This window comes from Nerophis ophidion, linkage group LG10 (genome assembly GCF_033978795.1).
Source record: "Nerophis ophidion isolate RoL-2023_Sa linkage group LG10, RoL_Noph_v1.0, whole genome shotgun sequence".
In the NCBI taxonomy this organism is placed as follows: domain Eukaryota; kingdom Metazoa; phylum Chordata; class Actinopteri; order Syngnathiformes; family Syngnathidae; genus Nerophis; species Nerophis ophidion.
In genome coordinates, this window is record NC_084620.1 from 16516087 (window position 1) to 16543151 (window position 27065).

General features: G+C 39.5%; 1 protein-coding gene across 1 annotated transcript in view; it reads right to left on the reverse strand.

Moving 5' to 3' along the window:
- Positions 1-27065, reverse strand: part of trpc5a (transient receptor potential cation channel, subfamily C, member 5a) — a 138441-nt gene that overhangs the window by 70020 nt on the left and 41356 nt on the right. The window contains exon 2 of the mRNA XM_061912664.1: positions 693-734. Coding sequence (XP_061768648.1) covers positions 693-725 — 33 coding nt within the window. The 5' untranslated portion in view covers positions 726-734. The remainder of the gene's footprint in view (positions 1-692; positions 735-27065) is intronic.

Here is a 27065-nt window from a genome sequence, read left to right on the forward strand (position 1 = left end):
GTAAAATATCAAATAATATTATTTAGCTCATTCACGTAAGAGACTAGACGTATAAGATTTCATCGGATTTAGCGATTAGGAGTGACAGATTGTTTGGTAAAGGTATAGCATGTTCTATATGTTATAGTTATTTGAATGACTCTTACCATAATATGTTACGTTAACATACCAGGCACCTTCTCAGTTGGTTATTTATGCGTCATATAACGTACACTTATTCAGCTTGTTGTTCACTATTCTTTATTTATTTTAAATTCAAAAGTCTATTCTTGGTGTTGGGTTTTATAAAAAAAAATTTTCGCAAAAAATGCGACTTATATTCCAGGTGCGACGTATATATTTTTTTCCTTCTTTATTATGCATTTTCGGCAGGTGCGACTTATACTCCTGAGCGACTTACACTCCGGAGCGACTTATACTCCGAAAAATACGGTAACCACGATAAACGAGGGACAATTGTATATTATTTGGTATATAAATGATAATCAAACCTTTTCAGGTTACGAAAGCTCCTCCTTAGGATGTGCACAGTGTTTACTCACTGTGCATGTTTTTTTAAAGACGGATTCTTAAACATTTTAGATTAATTCAGATTTGCAAGGAGAATCGCAATTCGGATGTGAATCAATTTTTTACGGCAGGCGCTGTGGTCATGTACTGTATGTTCTGTATGTTGGTGTGGACATCCTCACCTTCTTGTAGTAAAGCTGAGTCATGGGATTCATCTGGACGCTCTGGAAGGGAGAGAAGATACTGGATTAGGCAAAGTAGGCCAAAAAATAGCAGAGCTAACTGTGAGTGTCCGAGTAGTGACTCCTCAAGCACAATAAACACCAAGCTTATCCTGCAGCATAAGAGCAGAGGCTATGCGCACAGTAACAGTGCCTTGAAGTAAAAAAATGAAAGAAACAGAGATGTGATCCAAGTGTGCAATGGAATATAAAAAAGGAAAATAATGTCCAAAGGATGTTGTGGTGTAAGAGATGGTCAGAATATCATGAAGTGACATATAGTGTTTGGGTAGAGAGGGGATGACACATGACAGTAAAACATTGCTTGGAAAAAAGATGGCCATAACTCAAACACTACTCATAACTCTTTCCCTGGAGCAGAGGGTGCAGTTATTTTAAACCTTTTCAAACGCAGCCTGAAGAACACATAAAACAGTGAAAAATTTAAGTTGATGTGGGACCTGAAGTGAAATATTTTGATAGAATTACTGTATATGGTTTCAATACGCAGTGGTGTTAATTTAGTGGATGTTAGCATCTGCTAGACAGTCACAATATCAACATATATTTATATTTCTTTACAGGTCTTGTTAATTTTGGCAGAAATTTCCTTGGAATGGCCATTCATAGTCTGGATATTGGGAATGGATTAAGATCTCCACATGCCTTTAGGTCCTGCATCTGTGGCTGAATAATGGGATATGTTTAAATTAATGGGCAGGCCTCTGCGGTGGCAGAGGCCTGCCGGAATGCAGATTCATGGAAGATCAGCATGCTGCAGGACAATTTATGCTGACGGCTTTACATTGCTCCGCTGAGTGTGGTACAGCAATGCAGATAAATTCTTCGCTCGCCTCCTATCTCACTCTATCCTTCTTTTTTTCACCCCACCCGGGAATGTCAGTCTCATACTGTAAATGTCAGTGTTTCCCCTACCCTTAATTTAAGGATACCTTTCATATAGAATGGGTCTATACTGTACCATGTTCTTTTATAAACCCTTTGGAGTCTGGGGTAGGATTTAGCGCTTTTACATAGAGCGATTATTACCTCAGTTTGTTTACCTTTTCTTTTCAACACAACCTCACGTGTGTGGCTACTTATTTTCAAAATTCTGATATAGGGCCTGATCTACTAAAATTCAAATACCACACGCTAAACAGTGTGTGCAAACTATAAAATAGAATGTACTATTAGTGGGCATGTTGCGTGTGACCTATAAGACTGCGTGCACAATTGATAAGCGTAAAATTGGTGTAGACTGCCTTATTTGCGTGTATATCGGATGTCACCATGGAGGCTCTCTATTCCCTCCACATTTATTGCATCATATGCTCCAACGGACCAACCTGTGCTGTTTTTTTATGTTGTGGAATATGCAGCAGACACCACCTTTTCTGGGCAATATACTGTAGAACAGGGGTCGCCAACCCATCGATTGTGATCGACTAGTCGATCTTTGGGACCCTACCAGTCGACCTCAGAAATATTAAAAGAAAGAAAATATATAAATACGAATCAGTGACACCCTCACCTGGAGAGTGACCAACAGACCCGCAAACTATTTTAACCCCTGAACACGCCTGCACATCTCGCCTCTCTCTCTTCAGCCTCTCATCCTGACACCGGTGCCACATACCCCCCCAAACGGCCGCGCTCTACACCCACTCGCCTTGTAAACACCAATTGCTTGACGTGCTTAGAAATCATTAAGCTGCAACAATGCATTAAAGCTGATTGTTGCAATGCATCAGGCATTTTCTAGCATCCAACATCAAACAACTCTTCCATCAAGCACGAGTCTATGACCACTAATGCTCGTCTGAGATGGGAAGCCAAATACTAGAGTCCGTGAACATTGCTCCAAAGTACGGATCTTGCGTTGATTTATTGTAAATACAAATCTATACACTGACATGTGTAAAGGCAGTAATATGTGATCAAACAAAAAGAAAGACTTCCTTGTTTATCCACTCTTTATCACACAGGATAAACCCGCCAGGTGAGCAGCTGATTTTACCACTTGTGACTCGCATCCCATAAGCGATCAGATGATGAATGCATACACGGTACTACGATACTAAGATTATAGTGGCCATAAACAGCTTCTACAACAGGGGTAGTGTGGAAGTAGTGTCAAAGCGCTTTGAATACCTTGAAGGTAGAAAAGCGCTATACAAGTACAACCCATTTATCATTTAAACATAACTGTGGAGGAGCGATTACAATACAGACATCTGCGCTGTATTTGTGCGCGTGGTTATTCCATCATCAACCGATGATTGTAGTTCATAATCAATGTAATGTAATTGTGTCGTACTTTTTAGGTGCGATAATAATTTTCCATCCATAATAGAATAAAGTAGCGTTGAGATTAAGTTGTTACCAATGTCTGAGACATTTGAGTGTCACCTATTGTCTGTTTTAGTTAGTTTTATTTTAACACTTTAACACGGAACATTATTTCTTTAAGTCATGTGTAAATGCAGATGAATCGCGTAATCTATTTTGACTCATCCTCCTTTCCCTTAACCAAGTTTGGTTACCAGAAAGGAGGAGCAGGCTGGTATATGGTCAGTGATAAAATTAACGCTTACTTCATTGCAAAGATGAGTGAGGAGACTGACTCATGTGCTTATGAAATATATTTCAAAATACATCCTGAAGGTACTGTATATAAAACTGCTAGAAAGCTTTCAACAAATAAATGATGTGCATTATTGTACCAAGCGTTTTTTCGTGTCATTCTCGCCATTTCCAGGTCCTAAATGGCTGTCAAAGTGTACCAACTTGTCGGAGTACGTTCTCAGCCATCTACTTTCAAGGTAAGAAGTATGATTTATTCTCTACAATAAACTTCCAGGGAGCAGTGAAGTGAGGAAGCACCACGCCAGTAGATGATATCACACAAACTTGTTATCACAGCGCCGCTATAGATATTTTGTCTGTGTTAGTGCTTATAATAACAAATACTGAGTTTATATTCAAGTGACAAAATATAAATGGAGCATTGTTGCCGCTTTTTGAATGATTATTTATTGGATATTATGGGACCTCCCATTGGCTCTGTTGTAAGCGGACTTTTGTTTACGTTTATTTTATTTTAGAATGCATAAAAAAAATCCATCCGTCGTCATGTCTTTAATAATGATTGTGAACAATAGGAACAATTCCCAAACAAGTGCAGTTCCCCTTTTTAAGTGCGTGTGAAAAATTCAATTTTTTTCTGTAATTACATCACAAATCATTAGGTTATTTTGTTATTCAGCTCACAGAACTTGTCTCTCTTCCCCATTTTCTTTTTGCTCTCCCTTCATTCACATCCACAATTTTACTGCACTGCTTGGGCCAATTATATATACTTCGCTCCATCACCCACTACCCTCTTCCCATCTTTGTTGCACTTTGTCAAACTTTCTCATCGTCGCTCACTCCGTTCAAGCTGTCAGACTGCAGAAAAGGTTTGTTTCCGTGCAGCTCCTCCATCGGTATCTCCATGTTTGTCTCCATCTTCTAACATTACCCCCCAAGGGCCTCCCGAACTTTCCACTGGAATACATGTCTTCTCTGCCCTTTCCCTTCTCGTACAAAATACTTTCAATGGTTTTTAAAATAAAACAATTTTCATTTTATACATTTGGGTTGTTTTTAACGGGTAAAGGTCCACATTCTCTCATCTTTTTTTTATTTTTAGCAGTACTAAATTTGGTCATAATTTTGTTTGATTAGATTTCTTGTATTATCTAGATCAGGGGTCACCAACCTTTTTGAAACTAAGAGCTACTTCTTGGGTACTGATTAATGCGAAGGGCTACCGGTTTGATACACACTTAAATAAATTGCCAGAAATAGCCAATTTGCTCAATTTACCTTTAATAAATGAATAAATAAATAAATAAATATATATATATATAAATATATATATACATATATATATGTATATATATATATATATATATATATATATTTATATTTATATATATATATATATATATATATATATATATATAAATGGGTATTTCTGACTGCCCTTCCGTCGTACATTTTTTTCCTTTTACGGAAGGTTTTTTGTAGACATTAAATGATGAAAAAAACACTTAATTGAACGGTTTAAAAGAGGAGAAAACAGGAAAAAAATTAAAATTTAATTTCGAAACATAGTTAACCTTCAATTTTGACTCTTTAAAATTCAAAATGCACCCGAAAAAAAGAACAGAAAAACTAGCTAATTCGAGTCATTTTGAAAAAATTAAAAACAATATTTTATGGAAGATCATTAGTAATTTTTTCTGATTAAGATTCATTTTAGAATTTTGATGACATTTTTCAAATAGGTTAAAATCCAATCTTCACTTTGTTAGAATATATAACAAATTGGACCAAGCTATATTTCCAACAAAGACGAATCATTTTTTCTTCGAGATTTTCCAGAACAAAAATTTTAAAAGAAATTCAAAAGACTTTGAAATAAGATTTCACTTTTATTCTAAAGATTTTCTGGATTTGCCAGAATAATTTATTTTTTATTTTAATCATAATACGTTTGAAGAAATATTTCACAAATATTCTTTGTAGAAAAAACAGAAGCTAAAATGAAGATTCAAATCAAAATGTATTTATTATTCTTTACAATAAAAAAAATAATTTTACTTGAATATTGATTTAAATTGTCAGGAAAGAGGAGGAAGGAATTCAAAAGGTAAAATGGTATATGTGTTTAAAAATCCTAAAATCACTTTTAAGGTTGTATTTTTTTCTCTAAAATTGTCTTTCTGAAAATTATAAGAAGCAAAGTAAAAAAATACATTTATTTATTTAAACAAGTGAGAACCAAGTCTTTAAAATATTTTCTTGGATTTTCAATTTCTATTTGAGTATTGTCTCTCTTAGAATTAAAAATGTCAAACAAAGCGAGACCAGCTTGCTAGTAAATAAATAAAATTTAAAACATAGAGGCAGCTCACTGGTAAGTGCAGCTATTTGAACTATTTTAAGAACAGGCCAGCAGGCTACTCATCTGGTCCTTACGGGCTACCTGGTGCCCACGGGCACCGCGTTGGTCTCCCCTGATCTAGATTGTCATGTCATTGTCAACTTTATTTTTGTAAAATTAGCGCCCCCCGCGACCCCAAAAGGGAATAAGCGGTAGAAAATGGATGGATAGTTTTTCTTGTGAAATTGTGACTTCTTACATATTCCTGCATATTGCGGTATTTTCTTTCAAGCTTTTTTTCCAAATCTTTTTTCTGGCGCACAAATTCATCTTTTTTTTTTATATCAATTTGTGATTATATAAATTTATAACTTTTCCACTCATATTTCCATTGACATCAACTTGCGTATTGCAGTCATTTCTTGTAAGATTTTTTTCCGAATGTATTTCTGTAAATGTATTATATGTATAAACTGATGCAAGTTAGATGAGTGAATTTTGTAACAAATTCTCACAATTTGTGTTTTATCTTTAACAATGTGTGATTTTCCAGCTACAAGTCTTATCTTTGTAGTTTTAGCCATCGTACAGTTTTTGGGATTTATTATTATATTTGTCGAAAAGGGGTAGATATTTTTTCTATATTTAAAAGACTACACAACATAACATGTAATGGTGGTTCTTTAGTCATAGTTTTGCGAAGATTATGTTTTACAGACAGTTTTAAAGCTGTTTTCTGATCGTCTATCCAGGACGCGCTGTTTTGTGGGCAGTTTTATTTACGTGGCTCCACTTCAACTGCATCTTCTCCCCATTATCCATGTTGTAGTTTTTAGCAATTCCATTGCGAATCCACTGACAGACATACATATGTCTGATTACGATAGAGAAAACTGATTTCTTCCGCTTGTACTCGTGATCTTATCCTTTTGGCCATACCAAAAGCTTATGACCATATGAGAGGATAGGAACATAGATCGATGGGTACATTAAGAGATTTGCCTTCCGGCTCAGCTCCTTATTCACCATGACATATCGATATAAGGTCCGCATCACTGCAGATGCTGCACCGATCCAGCCGCCTGTTGATCTCACGATCCAGATTTCCCTCACTTGTGAACAAGACTCCAAGGTACTTGAAGTCCTCCCCTTGGGGCAAGATCTCCTCACAAACCCGGAGATGGCAGTCCACTCTTTTCCGGACTTGCGCTTAGAGGTGCTGATTCTTATCCCAGTTGCTTTGCACTGTGAGACCTGAGGATTTTAGTCAGATAAAGCCAGCAGGACCACAACATCTGCAAAATGCAGAAACCTAATCCCTCAGCCACCAAGCCGGATCCCTTCAACGCCCTGACTGTGCCTAGAAATTCTGTCCATAAAATGTATAAACAGAATCAGTGACAAAGGGCAGCTCTTGCGGAGTCCCAAAATTCACTGAAAACAGGTCCAACTATAGACAGCGATTTTAAACTAGACAAACATTGGTGGAGCATAATATTGTTTTTAACATGGCTGTGCAGCACTTTGGAAACGTTATTGTTGTTTAAATGTGCTATATAAATAAAGTGGATTGGATTGGATTGAAACAAGTCAATGGCGTTTTAAAATCGTGTTTTTATCACCTTCGTCTTTTAGTAAAGGTTAAACCGTTTTTATCTTTTAACCTTTTTGAACAAGTCGTGCATGCTTTTATTTCAAGTCGCCTGGACTACTGCAATGCACTTTATGCTGGCATTAGCCAAAAAGCTCTCTCCCGGTTGCAGTTAGTCCAGAACGCGGCAACACGACTTTTAACAGGGGCCAGGAAACGCCAGCATATAACCCCAATTCTTCAGAGTTTGCACTGGCTCCCTGTTCATTTTAGAATTGATTTTAAAACATTGCTGTTTGTTTTTAAATCTTTACATGGACTGGCACCTCAGTATATCTCGGACCTCATCCAAATTTACATTCCTGCGCGCGCTCTGAGGTCCGAGAGCCAGCTCCAGCTCGTGGTGCCCAAGACCAGATTTAAGACCAGGGGAGACAGGGCCTTCTCTGTGGTCGGCCCTAAGCTCTGGAACACTCTGCCGCTCCATGTTCAAACTGCTTCCACAGTGGAGTGTTTTAAGTCTCGTCTTAAGACCCACTTTTATTCTTTGGCTTTTAACACTACGTGAGTTGTGTGGTCCTCTGTCCTCTGTTGTCCTCTGTGTTTTTATACACTTTGATTTTTATTTTACTGTTTTAATTGATTTTACCTTTTAAAATAGTTTTTAATCATATTTGTTTTTATATTGTTTTTATTGGTTTTATTTTTATTCATTTTTTGTTTTATTCAGTCATTGGTGGAGCATAATATTGTTTTTAACATGGCTGTGCAGCACTTTGGAAACTTTATTGTTGTTTAAATGTGCTTTATAAAAAAAGTGGATTGGATTGAACTTATTGCCGGCAATGCGGACCAAACTCTAACACTGCTCATACAGGGAACCGACCAGCACAATCAGACCGTCTGATACCCCATACTCTCTGAGCACTACCCACAGGACCTCCCGAGAAACACGATCAAATGCCTTCTCCAAGTCCACAAAGCACATGTAGACTGGCTGAGCGAACTCCCATGCACCCTTAAGGTTCTGCCAGGATTATAGAGCAGTTCCACGGTCAGGACGAAAATTATACTGCTCTTATTAACCTTAGATTCAACTGCCCGGCGGAGCCTCCTCTCTAGTACTGTATATACCTTACCGCGAAGGCTGAGTGTGAACCCTCGATATTTGGAAATGAAAAAGATAATTCAAAAACATTTGTGTAAAGCTCGATAGTTAGCTAACATCTAAATGTTCTTGAATAAGCTCACAAAGTTGGTCTTTTATTGTATTTTAATTAAATCATTTACAAAATGTAAACAAGGTAAGCTATAGGTGACTAGGAGCTAGCAGCTGCTATGGATGTAACGATTAACCGGTTTTAGTATTACCTGCAATTAAAAAAAAAACCTCACGGTTATTTCATCGCAAAGACTCCACAACACCATGTGTTTCAGTCCTCCTCACTCGCTATAAACAGATATTATGCTGATATGTTATTTTTGTAATGGGAACAAAATCAAAAAGCAGTTATACTGTACGCAATCACAGTATCCAGAGACACGCTAGTATGTTACTAGCTACTCATGCTCTTAGCTTAAAAATGGCAGCAGAACCAGGCAGAAAAATATTCCCGCCCAAAAAACCCTAATGTTGGCAGTGTGAAAACACTTCAGCTACTTGATAAATGATCAGGGAGTAATTGAAGAAGATGCCTCACTAATTTGTAAAACTTGCCAAAAAAAAATTGGGCCAACGGGTCTCGCACGCCATGGGAGAAGCCTTTTATACCACCACCACCACCACCACCACCACCACCACAAGAAAAACAAAAGAAGAGCTTGTCTGGGTGGTTACAGAAAATCACTCCCACAAGGAAGAATATACGCATTGTCATCTGGAAGTGCAATGCCATTAACCCAAGAAAAACTTGATTCTGAGGTGAACATGTTCGTGTCCCTGCAATCAGTGCAGATGCGGACCCACTGCCTTGGTGGAAGGCACATTTGGAAGAAATGCCAAGGCTTTCGAATGGGGCCAAAAATATCTGTGCATCCCTGCAACAAGTGTGCCTTCAGAAAGGGTGTTCAGAAAAGGTGGCCATATCCTTTCTCCTTAACAGTCACCATGCTCACATTTCTGCACTATATAATGAACTTAAATTACTTGAAATGTGTTTGCAGTTTGTTAAAGATATACCCTGGTGTAAATGGGTTCTGCAGCTTTTAACTCTTTGTTTTGTTCAAAAAGGGAGAACATAGTTAGCTTGTATTTAATTCCAAAGATCTGAACCCTGTTTATTTTTGTTTCACGATTAGAATGTATACAGTATGTTTAAAAAGCAGCTTTAAAAGAGGGAAACAATGGTTGAATGGATGGTCACAAAACAATGTTTACAGAGCATATGGTAATTTTATTTAATTGCAACTTGGTTTACATTTATATTTTATACAGGTATTATGATCTTTTTTGATGACTGCTTTTTCCGACAGTAATCAATAACACATCAAAATCTGAACTATGTATGATATTATACATTTTTTGTTTAATCAATGCATGATAATAGTGATAATCATGAAACTGTGATTATTATTCAGACAATCATACAGTCAAATATTGTTGCATTCCTCGCAGCTGTACAACAGCTAAGCACACAATAAAACACAAGTCAGTAATGCGCATACTTAGCAACCTTGAGACCTCCGATTTCGGGAGGTGGGGGGCGTGGTTGGGGCGGGGCGGGGCGTGGTTAAGAGGGGAGGAGTATATTTACCGCCAGATTCATTATATATATATATATATATATATATATATATATATATATATATATATATATATATGTTTATATACATATATATATATCTATATATATATATATATATATATATATATATATATATATATATACTGTATATATAAAAGAAATAATTGAATTTCAGTGTTCATTTATTTACACATTTACACACATATAACGCTCATCTACTCATTGTTGAGTTAAGGGTTAAAATGTCCCTTTTTGTTTTTCTAACCATATGCACGTACAGTAGATGGCAGTATTGTCCTGTTTAAGAGTCTCACAACATTGTTGTTTACAGCAGACAAACTGCTTTACGGTAGACGAAAACGGACTGCTGTTGTTGTGTGTTATTCGCGCGCTGGGAGAACGTTAATGAAACTGCCTAACAATAAACCCACATAAGAAACCAAGAACTCACCCTCGATCGTTCTACAGTTGTAACGTTATTGGGCAGACACGCTCTTTATACACGTCACTCAGGTCCGCACGGAGCTGGAGGGGGCGTGGCCTCCAGCTCCGCCTGAATTTCGGGAGATTTTCAGGAGGAAATTTGTCCCGGGAGGTTTTCGAGAGAGGCGCTGAATTTCGGGAGACTCTGGGGAAATCTGGGAGGGTTGGCAAGTATGACTATGATTCAAGATGATATTGTATTGAGATATTATCAGTATCTCCCAATACTCATGGCTTCAATATCGGTATTGTATTGAAGCGAAAAAATTGTATCGGGTCAACTCCACACTGTATATATATCACTACAACCAAAGGCTGCACTTCACTGTATTTGTTTACTGATACTTCCGGTCCATCACAATGTGTAACATGTGGGAATGTTATGTACCAAAAACTCAGATAACAATTCAATTTCCTGATGTACCCATAGTCGTCTAAAATATAAAGAATAGAGGAAAGTATCAGGGAGAATATTTAGTCAAAAACAAAGAACGTTGGACAGGTGAATGTTGACAAAACCTTTAGTAACAAACCACTTCCACTGACTCAACTATTGACAAGAGTTGTCATCCATTCTGCCTCGCAATCCTATTTATCAGCTTCAGAGGTGAATTTCAGTCCCCACAGCGTCACGTCTGTCCTCTGTCACACTCGCAGTCCACCCAAACAAGGGAATAAATAAAAATGACATTGACACGGCTGACTCGAGAATTGTTTGCTCTCCCTGTGACCTTTATTTGGCCGAGAGAAGAAATTACAAAACAAACATATTTACGAGCCCGGCTCTCTGCTACGAGTCCAGGGAGCAGAGACAGGAGAACGAAACGAGACGAGAAAAAAATCAGGCAAATAGAAAGTATGTTGGCAGTTGATGCAACCTTTTGTTGTGTAACACTCTAAATTTAGAACCAAAAGGCATTCAGCATTTGGAGAGACGAGGCCTCAAGCAGAACTGAAGCTTTTGCAACCCTGCCGCTGCCGACACTCCTGGGGGAGCGAACCTTCTTCTCACTCCCGCTCTAATCGCCCCACTCTACTTCCGCTACCTTTTGTCTCATTTCTGTTAAATTCTGCCCTTCAGTTGTCCCTTATCACACTTGAAGATGGTCTCCACTTCTTCAGTGCTTTCCATTCTGTACCGTCACAACCATTCCATTCTGTACCATTCTGTACCTTATCCACCTTCATTCGCCGATCCTCACCATCTGCTCGACGTCTCATACATCCCCTCTGCTTCACTCATCATCTACCTTCCTCAACCCTACCCGTCTTTTTATCTTTTTATGCACCTCCCCCTGTGCATACTCGGCTGCCTCTTGCCTCCTTCATGAATCTGTCGTTCCTGTGTTTGATTTACTCTTTGCGCTTCTCCTACTCTGCTGCAGTTCTCCAAGCGTTTTTACTCTGAGAGGCTAAACAACAAACCAAATTATTGATCCAAACTGGAATATGTTGACTTGGGATGTGTCTAAATTTGCACACTTCTCTATATACACTTCCAAGTAGGGCTGGGCGATATCTCGATACATGCGATGTATCGCGGGTGTGTCTCTGCGATATAGAAAATGACTATATCGTAATATTCGAGTACACGTTCTCACGCAGTTGTTTTTAGCTGCGGGCATTACACTACAGGCTCTTCCCACTCCTTCTTGTGTCTCCTTCTCACAGAGTGTAAGCGCAGGTTCTTACACACCTCACATACTGTCACGTCTTACGTCACATACGTATACGCCCTCGCCCAGCAGAGAAGTAGCAGCGTGGCTAACGTTAGCCGTGATGCTAGCGGAGTGTCGCGAAGGTGCGAAAGAAGATGCGAATCTGGTAACAAATGAAGGAAGAATTAACTCCCAAGAAAAACAGCACGGGGTCCATCGTCTGCCGGTGGTTCGGCTTCAAGTGGATATATGTCGAATAGAGAACTTTAATTTGTCAAGTGTGGGGCACAAGCGTTGTTACCAAAAGTAGCATTACTGCTAATATGTAGCATCATTTGAAAAGTCACCTGCTAATAACTTTAATAAATACGTTTTGGTAAATTGACTTAGTTGTGATTTCCCTCTCTGCATGAAAGTTTAAAATGAGCATATATTATTGCAGTCTGAACAAGAATGTTTTAAAGTAGACACACAGAATCATCATCCTGCTGTGATTATATGTATCAAGTGTTCATTCAAGGCCAAGGCAAAATACCGAGATATATATATATATATATATCGCCCTATGGCCTAAAAATTGGTGGAACGGAAGGGGCTACAGTAAATAGAGTTGTTGCAATTCATCATTAAAAAGGAAAGAAATGTATTTTTGTGTAGCTGCAAATAAGTGTTGTCTCGATACCAATATTTTGGTACAGGTACCAAAATTATTTCGATACTTTTCGGTACTTTTCTGTTCTTTTCAAAATAAAGGGGACCACAAAAAATGGCATTATTGGCTTTATTTTAACAAAAAAATCTTAACGAACCTTAAATATATGTTTCTGATTGCAAGTTTGTCCTTAAATAAAATAGTGAACATACAAGGCAACTTGTGTATTATTAGTAAGTAAGCAAACAAAGGCCCCTAATTTAGCTGCTGTCGTATGCAGTAACATATTGTCATTTTCCAATTATTAAGGACAAGTGGTAGAAAATGAATTAGTAATCTACTTGTTCATTTACTGTTAACATCTGCTTACCTTCTCTTTTAACATGTTCTATCTACACTTCTATTAAAATGTAATAATGGGTTGTACTTGTATAGCGCTTTTCTACCTTCAAGGTACTCAAAGCGCTTTGACACTACTTCCACATTTACCCATTCACACACATTCACACACTGATGGAGGGAGCTGCCATGCAAGGCGCTAACCAGCACCCATCAGGAGCAAGGGTGAAGTGTCTTGCTCAAGGACACAACGAACGTGACGAGGTTGGTACTAGGTGGGGATTGAACCAGGGACCCTCGGGTTGCGCACGGCCACTCTTCCACCGCGCCACGCCGTCCCTTATCAAGCAGAAGTATTTAACAAGTTAGCCAGCATGCCCACTCCAGCATAAAACCTTGATGGAGGTGTTTGGATGATTTGTAAGGGTTTTTGTAAGCAGAACAGAGGTCCCATTGTAAACTGATGCTTGATAGTAAATAATCACTTATTATTCTGTTGTTAACATACTTTACATTAATTTTGGATCATATCACAAATTTGAGTATTAATCCGATACCAAGTCGTTACAGGATCATACATTGGTCATATTCAAAGTCCACATGTGTCCAGGGACATATGTCCTGAGTTTATAAACATAATATACATTTTTTTTAAAAGAAAGAAGATGTTGTGATGCTTTTCAGAGGTGGTATAATACTGAATTTGATTTATTTGTATCGCCGTACTATACTAATACTGGTATACCGTACAACCCTACTGCAAATTGTGCAACCACATACAAACCAAACAGTCCAGTTGCAATCGATTAATTGCACTGAGAATACAAGACCTGGATGAATGAGAGCATTCATAGACGTGTAACCACATTGTTTAGTGTACAAGTGTAATTGTTTCAAAATTAATAACATGGAATTTAGGATATGTTTACTTTAAACTGTGAGAGGAATTGGTTTATAGAACACATATAAATGCCAGCCGTCCAACACTTACAGCTGTGAGGCAGCATCAGTCGACGATGCAGTCGAGTTCTCTCCCTCCTTCCTAACTTTCATCCTTCCTTCATTCATTATCCCTCCATCACTTTTCCGACCGGTATAGAATAATGCAGAGGGCTATAATTGAATTTACTGCGCTACATCAGTCTTCTTAATTGGCCTCATTCCCATGTTTTACAGTCAATCTTCATGTGGCTTTGCATGCAAATGCCGGCTGTTTGAGCGTGTTTAAATTCTGCATCACTGGGTCTACGTGAGATAAACACGCACTTGCAAGGTGGGAATTTGCCTTAACGTGGATAAATGGAACTATTATCACGTCGAAGTGTGTGTTGGAGCGTAAAAGTGGAATTGCAGTTGCACCGTTACATTATTGACACACTCGTGTGTAAACACAAGCCCGTGTGTACACCTCTGTTTTTTGGGGTGCTTAGTGATAGCAGAAGGTAACCATGGTAACAGCAGCCGAGCATTACGGTGAGCGCTTGCAGGAGCAGGTTAAAGGTTAACGCGCCGGGTCTCTGACCATGAGTGCATTTGTTCGAGCCCCCATCTCATCACCAGAGGAAGTGAGCCTCATTTTAGCCCTGTGCTGAACTTCTGTGTAACACGATGCACGATGGGTAGTGTGAAAGCTAAATGGATGATCATGCACCTCTCAGGACCCATGTGACAGTAGGTTGGTTGCTTGTGTCTACAGTCACTGCCCCCTGCTGTTGTTGACCCCATTATAAGCAGGTGGTGAACACAACGCAGTGTTGTTAGTGCACATGAAAGTTTAAATGAAATCAAATCAATTTGTTTACAAAATCAAACACACACGACAGCTAATTGGTCTCCCCCGGTACCCTGACAATGTGTATGTGTGTGTGTGCGTGTATGCATGGTTGTGTGTGTATGCATGTGTGTGTGTGTGCTCTTAATTAGCCAGGAAGGCTGCAAGCAGATGTTGGATGGCTTCGTTTGATCCGACACCACTAAGTACTTCCTAGGTACTTGCATACACGCTGTCCAAGGTGGACGCTTGTGTGTGCCGGTGAAACTCGCAAAATGATGAGAAAAGTTGTAAAAAATGGCGTCAAACATTTTTACCAGAATAATAATCATCGTCCATGAATTGATTAACGTGGACCCCGACTTAAACAAGTTGAAAAACTTATTCGGGTGTTACCATTTAGTGGTCAATTGTACGGAATATGTACTGTACTGTGCAATCTACTAATAAAAGTATCAATCAATCAATCAATCAATGATTGCGCTTCTGTTCACCTCTTGCTCTCGCTCTTTCTTTCTCTCGCTGACGCTCAGGCAACTCGCATTCATCTTTTCCTCAGTGCCCAAAGGGCTACATGATTATGGGAAATTGTAAAATCATATTTTTTACACACACTTATACCAAGTACAGAGGGTTCTTGCCTTTAAAAGGAATTCCACTTTTTTTTTAAATTATTTTTTTCATTATTAGGACTGTACCACAAAACTGTATCACGATATAAGTGTTTTATATTGGTTACTATCCATAATTATTTACATATTTTTTTATGAAATATCGAAAATAAGGGTAAGGAAAAAAAATATTACATGTAAATATGTTTATTTAAAAATCCCCTCAGCTATCAAGACAGAAAGGAAAGAAAATGGTATTACCTGTCCTAATTTACAGACCACATTAATCCGACTGTGGGTTGGCTTTAAAAAATTCCAAAAACTGCCTTAATGTCGAGGTGACTTTTCCTGTTTTATCGACAATTTGTTCACTCTCTTTTTAGTTTTTCCTCTCATTTCATACAAAGGATTAACCATGAGACAACAAGATGGCGCAACCAACCGTGACACTTGATGCTGTTACCTGACTGGCTGTTAGTGTGTCACTCTCACTGATCAATGATCACTTTCTGCATTGCTCGGTTACCAGAGAGCGAGTGTCTTTGTTCATGCAACCAACCTTGCTTTGCAACGTTCGATTTCTTCCGTTTCTAACGTTTAATCGAACGCATTTTTATTGAAATTGTTTACGTGTCTATCGCAAGATATATTGATATTGTTTTATCGCCCAGCCCTACTCTCTATTGTCGTGTTTTACTTCAAATAGATTTCCAATGGTCTTTTGTTAAAAAAAAAAAAAAAAATATGTGAGGTCCCAGAAGGAAAGTTTATAGGGAACTTTCTTGATATAAATTAATAAAAAGACTAAAACAATTATCAAGTCATAAACATGACACTCTATCAACACACCCAAGCCAACTTGCTCTAGACCAGGGGTGTCAAACTAATTTTATATCGGGGGCCACATGGAGAAAAATCTACTCCCAAGTGGGCTGGACTGGTAAAATCGTAACTTAAAAAGAAAGATGACTTCAGATTGTTTTCTTTGTTTAAAAATAGAACAAGCACGTTCTGAAAATGGACAAATCATCCATCCATTCATTTTCTACTGCTTATTCCCTTTTGTGGTCGCGGGGGGCGCTCGCGCCTATCTCAGCTACAATCGGGCAGAAGGCGGTGTACACCCTGGACAAGTCGCCACCTCATTGCAACACAGATAGACAGACAACATTCACACTCACATTCACACACTAGGGCCAATTTAGTGTTGCCAATCAACCTATACCCAGGTGCATGTCTTTGGAGGTGGGAGGAAGCCAGAGTACCCGGAGGGAACCCACACATTCACGGGGAGGACATGCAGAAAGATCCCGAGCTTGGGATTGAACCCAGGACTGCAGGACCTTCGTATTGTGAGGCAGACGCACTAACCCCTCTACCACCGTGCAGCCCTGGGCAAATCATATTTTTTGTTTAGTTTTTTTTACACTTGCATTTTGTGGTTAGTAGTATTCTATCTTTATCTGTCGTTATTTATACTTTCTGAAAAATGTATGTGATAAAGTTCACCAGTCAACTCATTGGTGTTTATTTCCAATCTATCAAGATTAAAAAAATATATCAAAATCAAATTACAGGATGTTTTTTATGTAGTTTGCTAATTTTACTCAACAGGTGCACTAACAAAGAATTTTTTATTGCGACATCTAGTGGACACATTTACAACAGCAGTTTGTTTCATTAAAAAATTTGGGCTCATTTTTATACTTAGTAAACTCATCCCGCGGGCCGAATAAAACCTGTTGGTGGGCTTGATATGGCCCTCGGGCCGTACGTTTGACACCCCTTCTCTAGACAGTGAGGCTCGCTGAAATACAGCGAGACCAAAAGGAAGTGTCGGCCGCCACGCCAATGATGGAGCAGCGCAGTGACGTGCAGTCAGGGGAGGCAGGTGAGGCGGGGCCTCACGTGCCACCATGGAAAGAAAAAAAAAATGCAAAAAGAAAACAAATTATTAAATTGTTATATGTATCTAGTGATTATACTATGAAGTTATTTTCCATTTAACTTCACCAGTTTTAGATTGTTTTTATTCAAAATCGCTGAATTTTTACATTTGCCGTTCAAATACTGAGAAGAGTTTTGCAGTGAGTCAGCAGCCAGTTGAGCCTCACCATGGATTGCGCAATGACTCGGCTAACTGCTAGCCTGCTCTGCAGTGAGACCGTATTGCTATATGAATTATAGCAATTATATTTTCCAAGATGGCGCTGCTGTAATGGCTGCTGTTGGCAGGAGCTCTGTGCTCTTGTGTCATCCTTTTGTGTTTCCCCTCTTGTTTTCATGTCTTATTATATTTTTTTGCCTTTTGGTCCGGGACCCTTTCGGACTGTGATACAAGGGGTGCCACTTTCGTGACCTCTGTGGTGCTTTTTTTGTGGACTTCTGGATCTGCCTCCTGGGAGCTTTTTGGCCATGGAGACCAGCTGCTGGGTGTCTGCCACACCGGAGTCGGTTTGGAGGGACTGGTGGAGATGCGGATGAAGGGATAGGACTGCAGAGTTTGGAGGGACTGGAAGAGGTGCGGATGAGGGGACAGGGCTGCGGAGCTAGCACTGAGCACTGGGACGGAGAGGCTTCGTGGTGTCTTGGCCGGGTGAGCAGGTGTCGGACACCTCAGTCACCTTGGACGTATCCTCGCTCATCCATGCGGACTGGACACTGGCCGAGAGTGGAGTCTGCTGTCTTGGTTGCTTTGTTGGGTCTGCTCCTGTCTCTGGCCATGCTCCCTCCACCCTAGCGGACGATGGCGTGGAACACCGCAGAGGCCACCACAGTGTATATGTTTCTTTTACTTTTTATTCATAGCTGTATGTAGAAGTGTCTGGTTGTGTCTGCTGCTTTAATGTCTTTAATGTCCTTTGTGTTCTTTGATGTTTGATGTTTCCCTCTTACACACATAGAAGAGGGCTGTGTACCATGGCTATGAGTTGTTGTTTTTTTCCCTTGGCCTCATTTTAATCTTTTATTTTTTTCTCCCATCCCCCCCGCCCCCCTTTGTTTACCTGTATCTCATCTTTTTTGTAAGGGGCGCTGGAAAAGCCGGCAGACCCATCAGCGATCCTGTTCTGTCTCCCTGTAATGTTTGTCTAAACTTGAATGGGATTGTGCTGAAAATTTTAATTTTCCTGAAGGAACTCTCCTGACGGAATAAATAAAGTACTATCTAATCTAATCTAATCTAATCTAATATAATACATTTCCATAGTTTAGTTAGCTAAGGTATATAATGTACAGTGTATTATGTCAACAACTTTATGTGTGTAACGTATTTCTTGTGCTGAGCAATCATAAAACGGCTGCGAAGATGCACTGGGTGAGGCTCGCAGTAATCCCGCCTCCTGGTGGTAGAGGGCGCTAGTGATCCCAGAGATCATTCTTGCGACTACTCGGCTGCAGAAGAAGTGACAACAAGCAGCAACAGTTAGCAGCGATCGTTTATTTTTTCCTCTCCCTTGGCCTTTTTAAATGGAGAATTACATATCTAAAATAAAACTGTTTTCTAAACTGGACTTTCAATTGAAGCAGGAGGTAATAATTAAAGGAAGATCTCCATCGAGACAGAGAGATTTTTAAAACTGAAGAAAGATAAGGAAGACTTATATGTTATCGATGCTTTTCTTCTAAAGGAGTAGCGCATGAACTTCATTTATAAGTAAAGGTAAGACCATAATAACGTTTTTTTTTAATTAAATGTGCTTTTTTGTGTGCTACAGTTTGTATGTGTACAGTTAAAGTTAAGTTAAAGTATCAATGATTGTCACACACACACTAGGTGTGGTGAAATTATTCTCTTGTTCACCCCTTGGGACGTGAGGGGAGCAGTGGGCAGCAGCAGCCGGGAATCATTTTTGGTGATTTAACCCCCAATTCCAACCCTTGATGCTGAGTGCCAAGCAGGGAAGAATGCTGGTATGAGCTTTTAAACATAACCCGTTCACTGCTGCCAATCAAATGGTGAATAAGATACTCTTTAGGGTTCATATGTTTGTAAATCTGACTGTGATGAAGTCAGTGCCTCACCAGCCATGAACCTCACCGCACGTCACTGGTGCAGCAAGTGAATAAAATGTCACCCTTTGTTTGCAATGCAGCCCTTTAAAGTAAAGTAGGAAAAAAAAAGTCTCTGTCATTTACAAAATTAGAACGCACGTTAGTATTAAGATCACATTTTTTTCCTCTATTTCTGTGCAGCCACAGTTAGCCAAATGGCCTTACGTTTCTATACAGAAAACAGAGCAGACTGTCTGCAAGAGCTGTTGTCGTTGCACAAATGTAATAAGAAAGAGAATAATTAAGTCCATACATCATTCGTGTGTTTGTGTTTGTTTTGCATGACTAAGCTGATGGTTTGTTCTAATGCCGTGTTCCATCCGAGCTCAACTAACCACTAATGACGTGGTCCTTTTAGCATGGATCCTCGTGGCCAAGTTACATCAAAAGAAAACATTTCAAAGGCACAGTGAGCAAATTTTCTTAAAAGTGGTCAGGATGTTAAAAAAGAAGGCGGACAAGCGGACAGATGGCGCTCCTCATCACATGTTTTAATAAGTGCGAGTACATGAGCGGGACGTGGCTTCAGTGACTCTCAGGAAGTGTTAATATTCATGAGCGACATCTGACAGCCAGCAGTGAGTCATTTAGCGGTGTGTCGAAAACCTGGTGGCCTAAAGCGACCGCAAATCACAAAATAAAAGATGACGCCAACCTCAATCACCTGTACACACACATACGATAGACCAAACATCAGGGGCAGGGTGTGTCTTGTCCCGAGACCCTTTCTAATGCTCCCTAATGAACATGTCTGTGGTTGTCCTGACAACAACTGTGACAGTGTGTCTGGCGGGGACACATCTGGCGCACTACACACACAGTGAATATGTAGACGTAACATATATGGTTGCATTAATATTGATGGAATCAGATCTCAGGTGTTGGTGTCGCCGGCACAGAGGGCCACCTATTAGTCAGACAGACCCACTGAGGACACTTGGAGTCCTACTTGGGGTTTGGAGATACAATTAGTGTGGTATTAGTCAATGAGTCTTTGGGGTGTAAGACTTGTTGAAATTTGTGTGTGTGTTATTTATTGAGCCAATCTCCCCTGTGTAACGCTGTATACATAGCAGAAACATTTTTCCTACTACAGAACATTTGTTGTACTGCAAACAGATGTGTTATTGTCTCTTCTTAGATGAGAACACAAACACTCTTCAGAGGAAGACACCGCTTGACCTTCTGTTCCCTTTTCCATGTTCCCCTGCGGTCAGAATAAATGTGATCTGTCACAGATGGAAAATGTATCTCCTCCTTTGACTCCAGCTTCCAGCTTAATGCACCGCGTCACGTGATCAAATCTAATTACGCCAACCACACTCATCTGCGAAGTTCTGCGTCAGATTCTGGCCTGTATGCTGATTTCAATGCCGAAAAAGTACCGTGGCTCCTTGGAAGCATGTAGTTCTGGTTTGCTGCATTCGGCCGGGTGCAAATCTTTTCATCCTGAGTGTGAGTTGTTAGCCTGGGATCAATGTATGGATGCTCTTTCAGCACCAAAGTCACTCTGACATGTTTATGGGCCATGAAGAGTCCCTATGTGCAGCATAATCAGGGAGCAGACCCTGTGGTGCGTCAATGCTTGAACCGAGCAGGAAAGCATTTTATTTAATTATTTATATATATATATATATATATATATATATATTTTTTACCTCTTGCCATCTTTGTGTAAGGATGCCATTTTAGCTCTTCAGGAGACTCAACATGTTAAAACCAGCTATTTTAACTACCACAATGATAAACACACTGTTTAATTCATTCTGAGGCTTGCTATATTTGTATATTGTGTATTGAGTGTATACACACGCACACACACATATGTTTTTTTCAAAACCAGGTCGCGACTAAGCAGTAATTGGTGCCTAAAGTCAGTTGTCTCACAAATGCGAATGCCGTCCTTGGAAAGTGAAGCGGCGTCATTGATATCCCGGAGAGCTCATTAAACAGAGTAAGTGAAGTGTGTGGCCTTTTAATCATAGTCACAATTGATCCCAACCTTTTATTCCCAAAAGATTTAAAGTAACAGCTTTTTATCGCTGTCAAGCCGAGTAATTTTTCATATAAGTAGCAACAAAAGGGTGAGGGGCCAGTGGGTCAACGTGACATCATTAGCTTTCAGCTTTTTGTCTTTTTCATCAGTTTATGAATTGTATTTAATCGGGATGGCTCCATACCACTTTTTCGTAATCGATACTAATACTGATGCCGCATGATAATGTTAGAAACAATTATCACAATTTTTTTGTTAATATTGAAGTCATGATCAAATCATGATCATTCATTATTTTGTGTAAAACATAGTGTTTACCACAGATCGAAAAGTTACGGGCTACATAAACGTTATCCATATATTTAAAGATACATCTTTGTGTTTTTGTTCATTATTGGAATATACATTTTATCTTGTTCTCATTACATTTTGCCTTTAGATCCATTCATCCATTTTAATGATTTTTTTTGGGGTAGGAGGATAAAAAAAGCCCTGTTCCGTAGTCATCAATTGGACACCCGCTTGACCTCCTCATACATTTGATCGTTTGAAGTGTGAAACGTTTCATTTAAATGACAAAATACGAGGGGTGTAACGGTACGTGTATTCGTATTGAACCGTTTTGGTACGGGGGTTTCGGTTCGGTTCGGAGGTGTACCGAATGAGTTTCCACACGGACATATTAAGTAGCGTACCGCACGTTGTGTAAACAATGCACACCGAGGCACAAAACACGGCATGCTAGCAGCGACCGGGCCATGAAAGACTGACCATACCTCCTCTTTTCACCGGATATGTCCTTTTTTGCGGATCTGTCCGGATGGAGTTTCTTAAATGCCTCAAATGTCCGGCATTTTAAGTTAGGGTTGCGTGTATTGTCAATGTACGTTCAGGGTTAAGAAGGGGTTAAAAACAAAACAAATTGTGCACGCAGTAGCAATCGTGAGAGAGGGGCAGAGACAGAGAGAGTGAGAGAGTTATGCAATACGCGCATGCGTCACCAGGCTCTGCTTTTTATCCATAGTTTTATCAGATTTTTATTTTTATTAGTGTGTCCCGGAGGCCATTCGCGGCCCACAGCTAATGTTTAAAGGTCTATGGCGCATTCTAAAAATATTATTAAAATAAATAAAAATGAAATAAAAAAGCTTAAAAGTTAAATGTAATTTAGAAAAAGTTGCAACGTTGACTAATAAAACAAAGGTGTTTTTTTTCTTTCAAACTGTCATTGCTCAAAACATGATATTGAATCAAAATCAATGTTATTATGCATTATTGACCTATCTAAGATTCCCATTAATTCACATCAAATATTCCACTAAGAAAAATATTTTTGGTGGAAGATTTGGCAAATTTGGTAAATAAATAACCAAAAAATTTACATTTTGTTGTTTTCTTACTGTACCGAAAATGAACCAAACCGTGACCTCTAAATCGAGGTACGTACATAACCAACATTTTTGTGTACCGTTACACCCCTACAAAATACAAAAATATAGTCTTATTTTGTGTAACGATTGTACTCAAGTGAAAGAGTCCTTCAATGCGCAATTACCTGTATTCATATGCATGCACTGATGCAGCGGGTGCATAAATTCCAATGGGGAGCAAAGCCTGCTGGTGCTGACACTCGGCAGAAATGTCTCTCCAGACTTTATTTAGCATGGGGGTCTACTGTTAACCCAGCAAGCACAAAACATTGATGCAACGTTGATTATACATACATATCCTTTAATACCTGACTTTGAAACAACGTTGCAAAATAGTTGTATTTGTAAATTGAGACAACGTTGATGTCTGACGTTGAATCCACGTATTTGGTTGGGAAATTACTACATTTTAATGGTCAAATCAACGTCACAACTTGACAATGAATAAACGTTGTCATAAAGCATGTTGTTTCAACAATGTAGTTGTGTTGTGAACTTTTGGTTGGAAAATGACCAAAATTCAATTGTCAGAACCCAACATTGATTAAATGTCAAAAAGTATGTTTTTCCAACGTCTGATTTGAGATGCTCAATGTCAGGCCTTAATTCAACAAGTTCTCAATGTTGTTTTGTCTCGTGCCTGCTGGGAGTCCTGCAAGTGCAGGAGTCGGCAACCTTTACCACTCAAACAGCCATTTTGACTCGTTTCACAAAATAAAGAAAACAATGGGAGCCACAAAACTCTTTAGAAATTTAAAATGAAATAACACTGCACACAGAGTTTCTTTTACTTTGTGCTATGTATAAACCAGGGGTCTCAGACATGCGGCCCGCACCTTAATATGAACATTTAATGATAGTGGGGCCCGCAAGTTTTTTATGAATGCCGCTTGACAGCATCACACTTGCCAACCCTCCTGAATATCCCGAGGGACTACCGAATGTCAGATAAACTATTCTCGCGAATGTTTGCTGGATTTTCCTCGAATAACAATAATAAAGGCGTGCTATGAAGGCGCTGCCTTTGGAGCCCTTTTCAACACATTCAATCAGCTTGCCAGCCAAGTTACATGTATATGTTGTATGAGGCTTCTGCAGACACACGCTAACGATTGTAAGACATACTTGTTTAACAGCCATACAGGTCACACTGAGAGTGCCCGTTTAAATAACTTTAACACTGTTACTAATATGCGCCACACTGTGAACCCACAACAAACAAGAATGACAAACACAAAATGAACACAAAAGAACAAATACCCAGAATCCCTTGCATCCCTACTCTTACGGGCTACATTATACACCTCCCGCTAGCACCAAATCCCCCCACCCCCTCTGTGCTTCGGTTGAGGTTGGCGGGGTTGGAGGGGGTGGGGTTTGGCGCTAGCGGGGGGTGTATAATGTAGCCCGGAAGAGTAGGGATGCATGGGATTCTGGGTGTTTGTTATTTTGTGTTAATGTTGAGTTACAGTGCCGATGTTCTCCCGAAATGTGTTTGTCATTCTTGTTTGGTGTGGGTTCTCAGTGTGGTGCATAGTAGTAGGGGTGTTAAAGTTGTTTATATTACAACCCTCAGTGTAACCTGTATGGCTGTAGACTAATTATGCATTGCAGTCACTTTCGTGTGGTAGCAGAGGCTGAATATAAAATGTGTCCAGTCGGCACGCAGATCGCATGCTGTAAAAGCGGGCGCGACGACATTTTGTAGAGGGGGTTAAAGGCATTGCCATCACTGCACCCCCTCAGTATTGAAGTCCAGGTGTAAATTGAAGAATGTTATCCCCGGTTGATTTCTGAAAGAGGCACTATAATCACTAAAATACGGAAACCTCCCGCAACAATCGCTGAGGTCGACAATTTAGCAGCTGAGCCACATCAGAGTGATCAAAGAGCCGCATGCGGTTCCGGAGCCGCGGGTTGGCGACCCCTGTGCTTGTGCGATCCCAGGGAGACAAGTAGCTGAGCTGCAGGCTATGCACACGTCCGTACCTGTTGCCGTTTGATAACTGCAGCGTGCACGACAAGAACTCCACAGAAGAGAAACGAATGAAACGAGGCGACCGGCTGCAGTGACCCGGGAAATGTTTTTTAAAGCCAGGTGGTGAAGTGGGTGTGGTGCGCATGCACTGAATAGTGAAAATGGAAATTGTGACGTATCATGTTGTATGCATGTATGTACGAAATAAACTCAAACCCAAACAATGGTCTATGGCGTGGGCGGATGCTATGGCTGTAATAGTGCTTGATTTGATATGCAGTGGAGCCTGCTTTACAAATGTCAATATCCCAGACGATCATCCTCATTTAACTGTGGCAGCTAAAATCATTATTTTGATTAACATTTGATTGATTCTGCACCCCTTACTGATACTGCAATGTTGTATATCTGCTGAGACCTTTCTTGATATAGTCATAGATTTGAGTGCATGTACTTAGCTTAACATAGACATTTAAAAACACACAATAAGTTCAAACGCAAGTAATATTCACTCCGCTGTAGGAAGAAATAAATAGCCCACAACATGATTGTGACTTATGCAATACTCCATGCTACTTCTGCTTTTTATTTGAACTTTAAACATACACAGCTTTTAATGGCACTTTTGATAGGTAACCAGACCCGATATCAGTGGGGGCTGTGCTGATTAGCCTGTTGCTCCAAACCATTTTAGAAGGAGAGTTCATCTGATACTTTGGGCTTTTGGATTTGATCGGACGTATTAAAAACGTTTCCTGTCATTGGACTGATGATGATCATGAGATTCGACTATCCATAGATTTTAACTCTTCATTCAGAGTCCTCCTCATCTTTTTTTGGGGCAATAACTGCTTTATTTTTTTCTTCATAATGTACAAGTTCTTCAAAGTCCAGGTGTTTTCAGATCCTTGTGTTGGCTGCTTGGCCAGATTCAAGAGTTATGATAGTGGGCTTAAATACATTCCACTGTAAAGGCTTCTAACAGGACCTTCTGTGGTATATTGATTTTCCTCCACAAACCTAAATTAAATGTCAAAGCACAGTGCGGCTTGCTGTGATAGACTACACGGGGGGCACATGAGTCGAGTGCTTTTGCTTCCAACAACAGCACCTATGCTGTTTCCCTTTGCACACTTCCACACCGAATATAGCAACATTTATTTAGTGTGCCATTATTACCCGAATGTTGCACTGAACACGCCTCAATTACTCGCATTTTATCATCACCATCTTGGCCGCATATCGGAAGGGGAAGGACGAACTCGGGTGGTTAGCGCCAACTACAAAATTCAAGAGGATAAGAAACTAAACAATTTTGTCAATATAGACCATAGAGGTCTGAATTTGGAGAAGGATATAGATCCAGATACATTTTTATTATACAGAGGAACAATACAATAGTGACATTAAATCTGATAACAAACTGTTAATCATTAATTTCAACAGCATATTTTTGGATGCAAACAACATGAAAGCATTTTTTGGAACATTTCAACAAACCCTTCAAAGTCATGGTTATACCACAAACAAGGGTTGATGCAATAAAAGGATTTGATTTTTAACTTGAAGGACAAGAACTGCGCTACATCAACAGAAACAAAAAGAGTGGAGGAGGAGTCGTTGTGTACGTGGGAAACGATCTGAATTACAAAGTGGTAAAAACATGTCACTTGCTACCTACACATGTATAACAGTTGAACTCTGTAATGAAGCATTAGATATAGAACACATGTCAAGTTTTTGAAATGTTTGAGGACTGGATTAAGGCAACCTTCACTGACATCAATCAAAAAATAACATATGTTATATAAAGACTTCAACGTGGACCCCTTGATCCCGAGAGAAGAAAAATACCATTGATATTTGCCATGAGTTAATATCCTAAAATTATAAGACCAAATCAAAAAACAGGCCACTTCTGCCACACTTACTGATCATCCATCCATCCATCCATCCATTTTCTACCGCTTATTCCTATCTCAGCTACAATCGGGCGGAAGGCGGTGTACGCCCTGGACAAGTCGCCACCTCATCGCAGGGCTAACAGAGATAGACAGACAACATTGACACTCACATTCACACACTAGGGCCAATT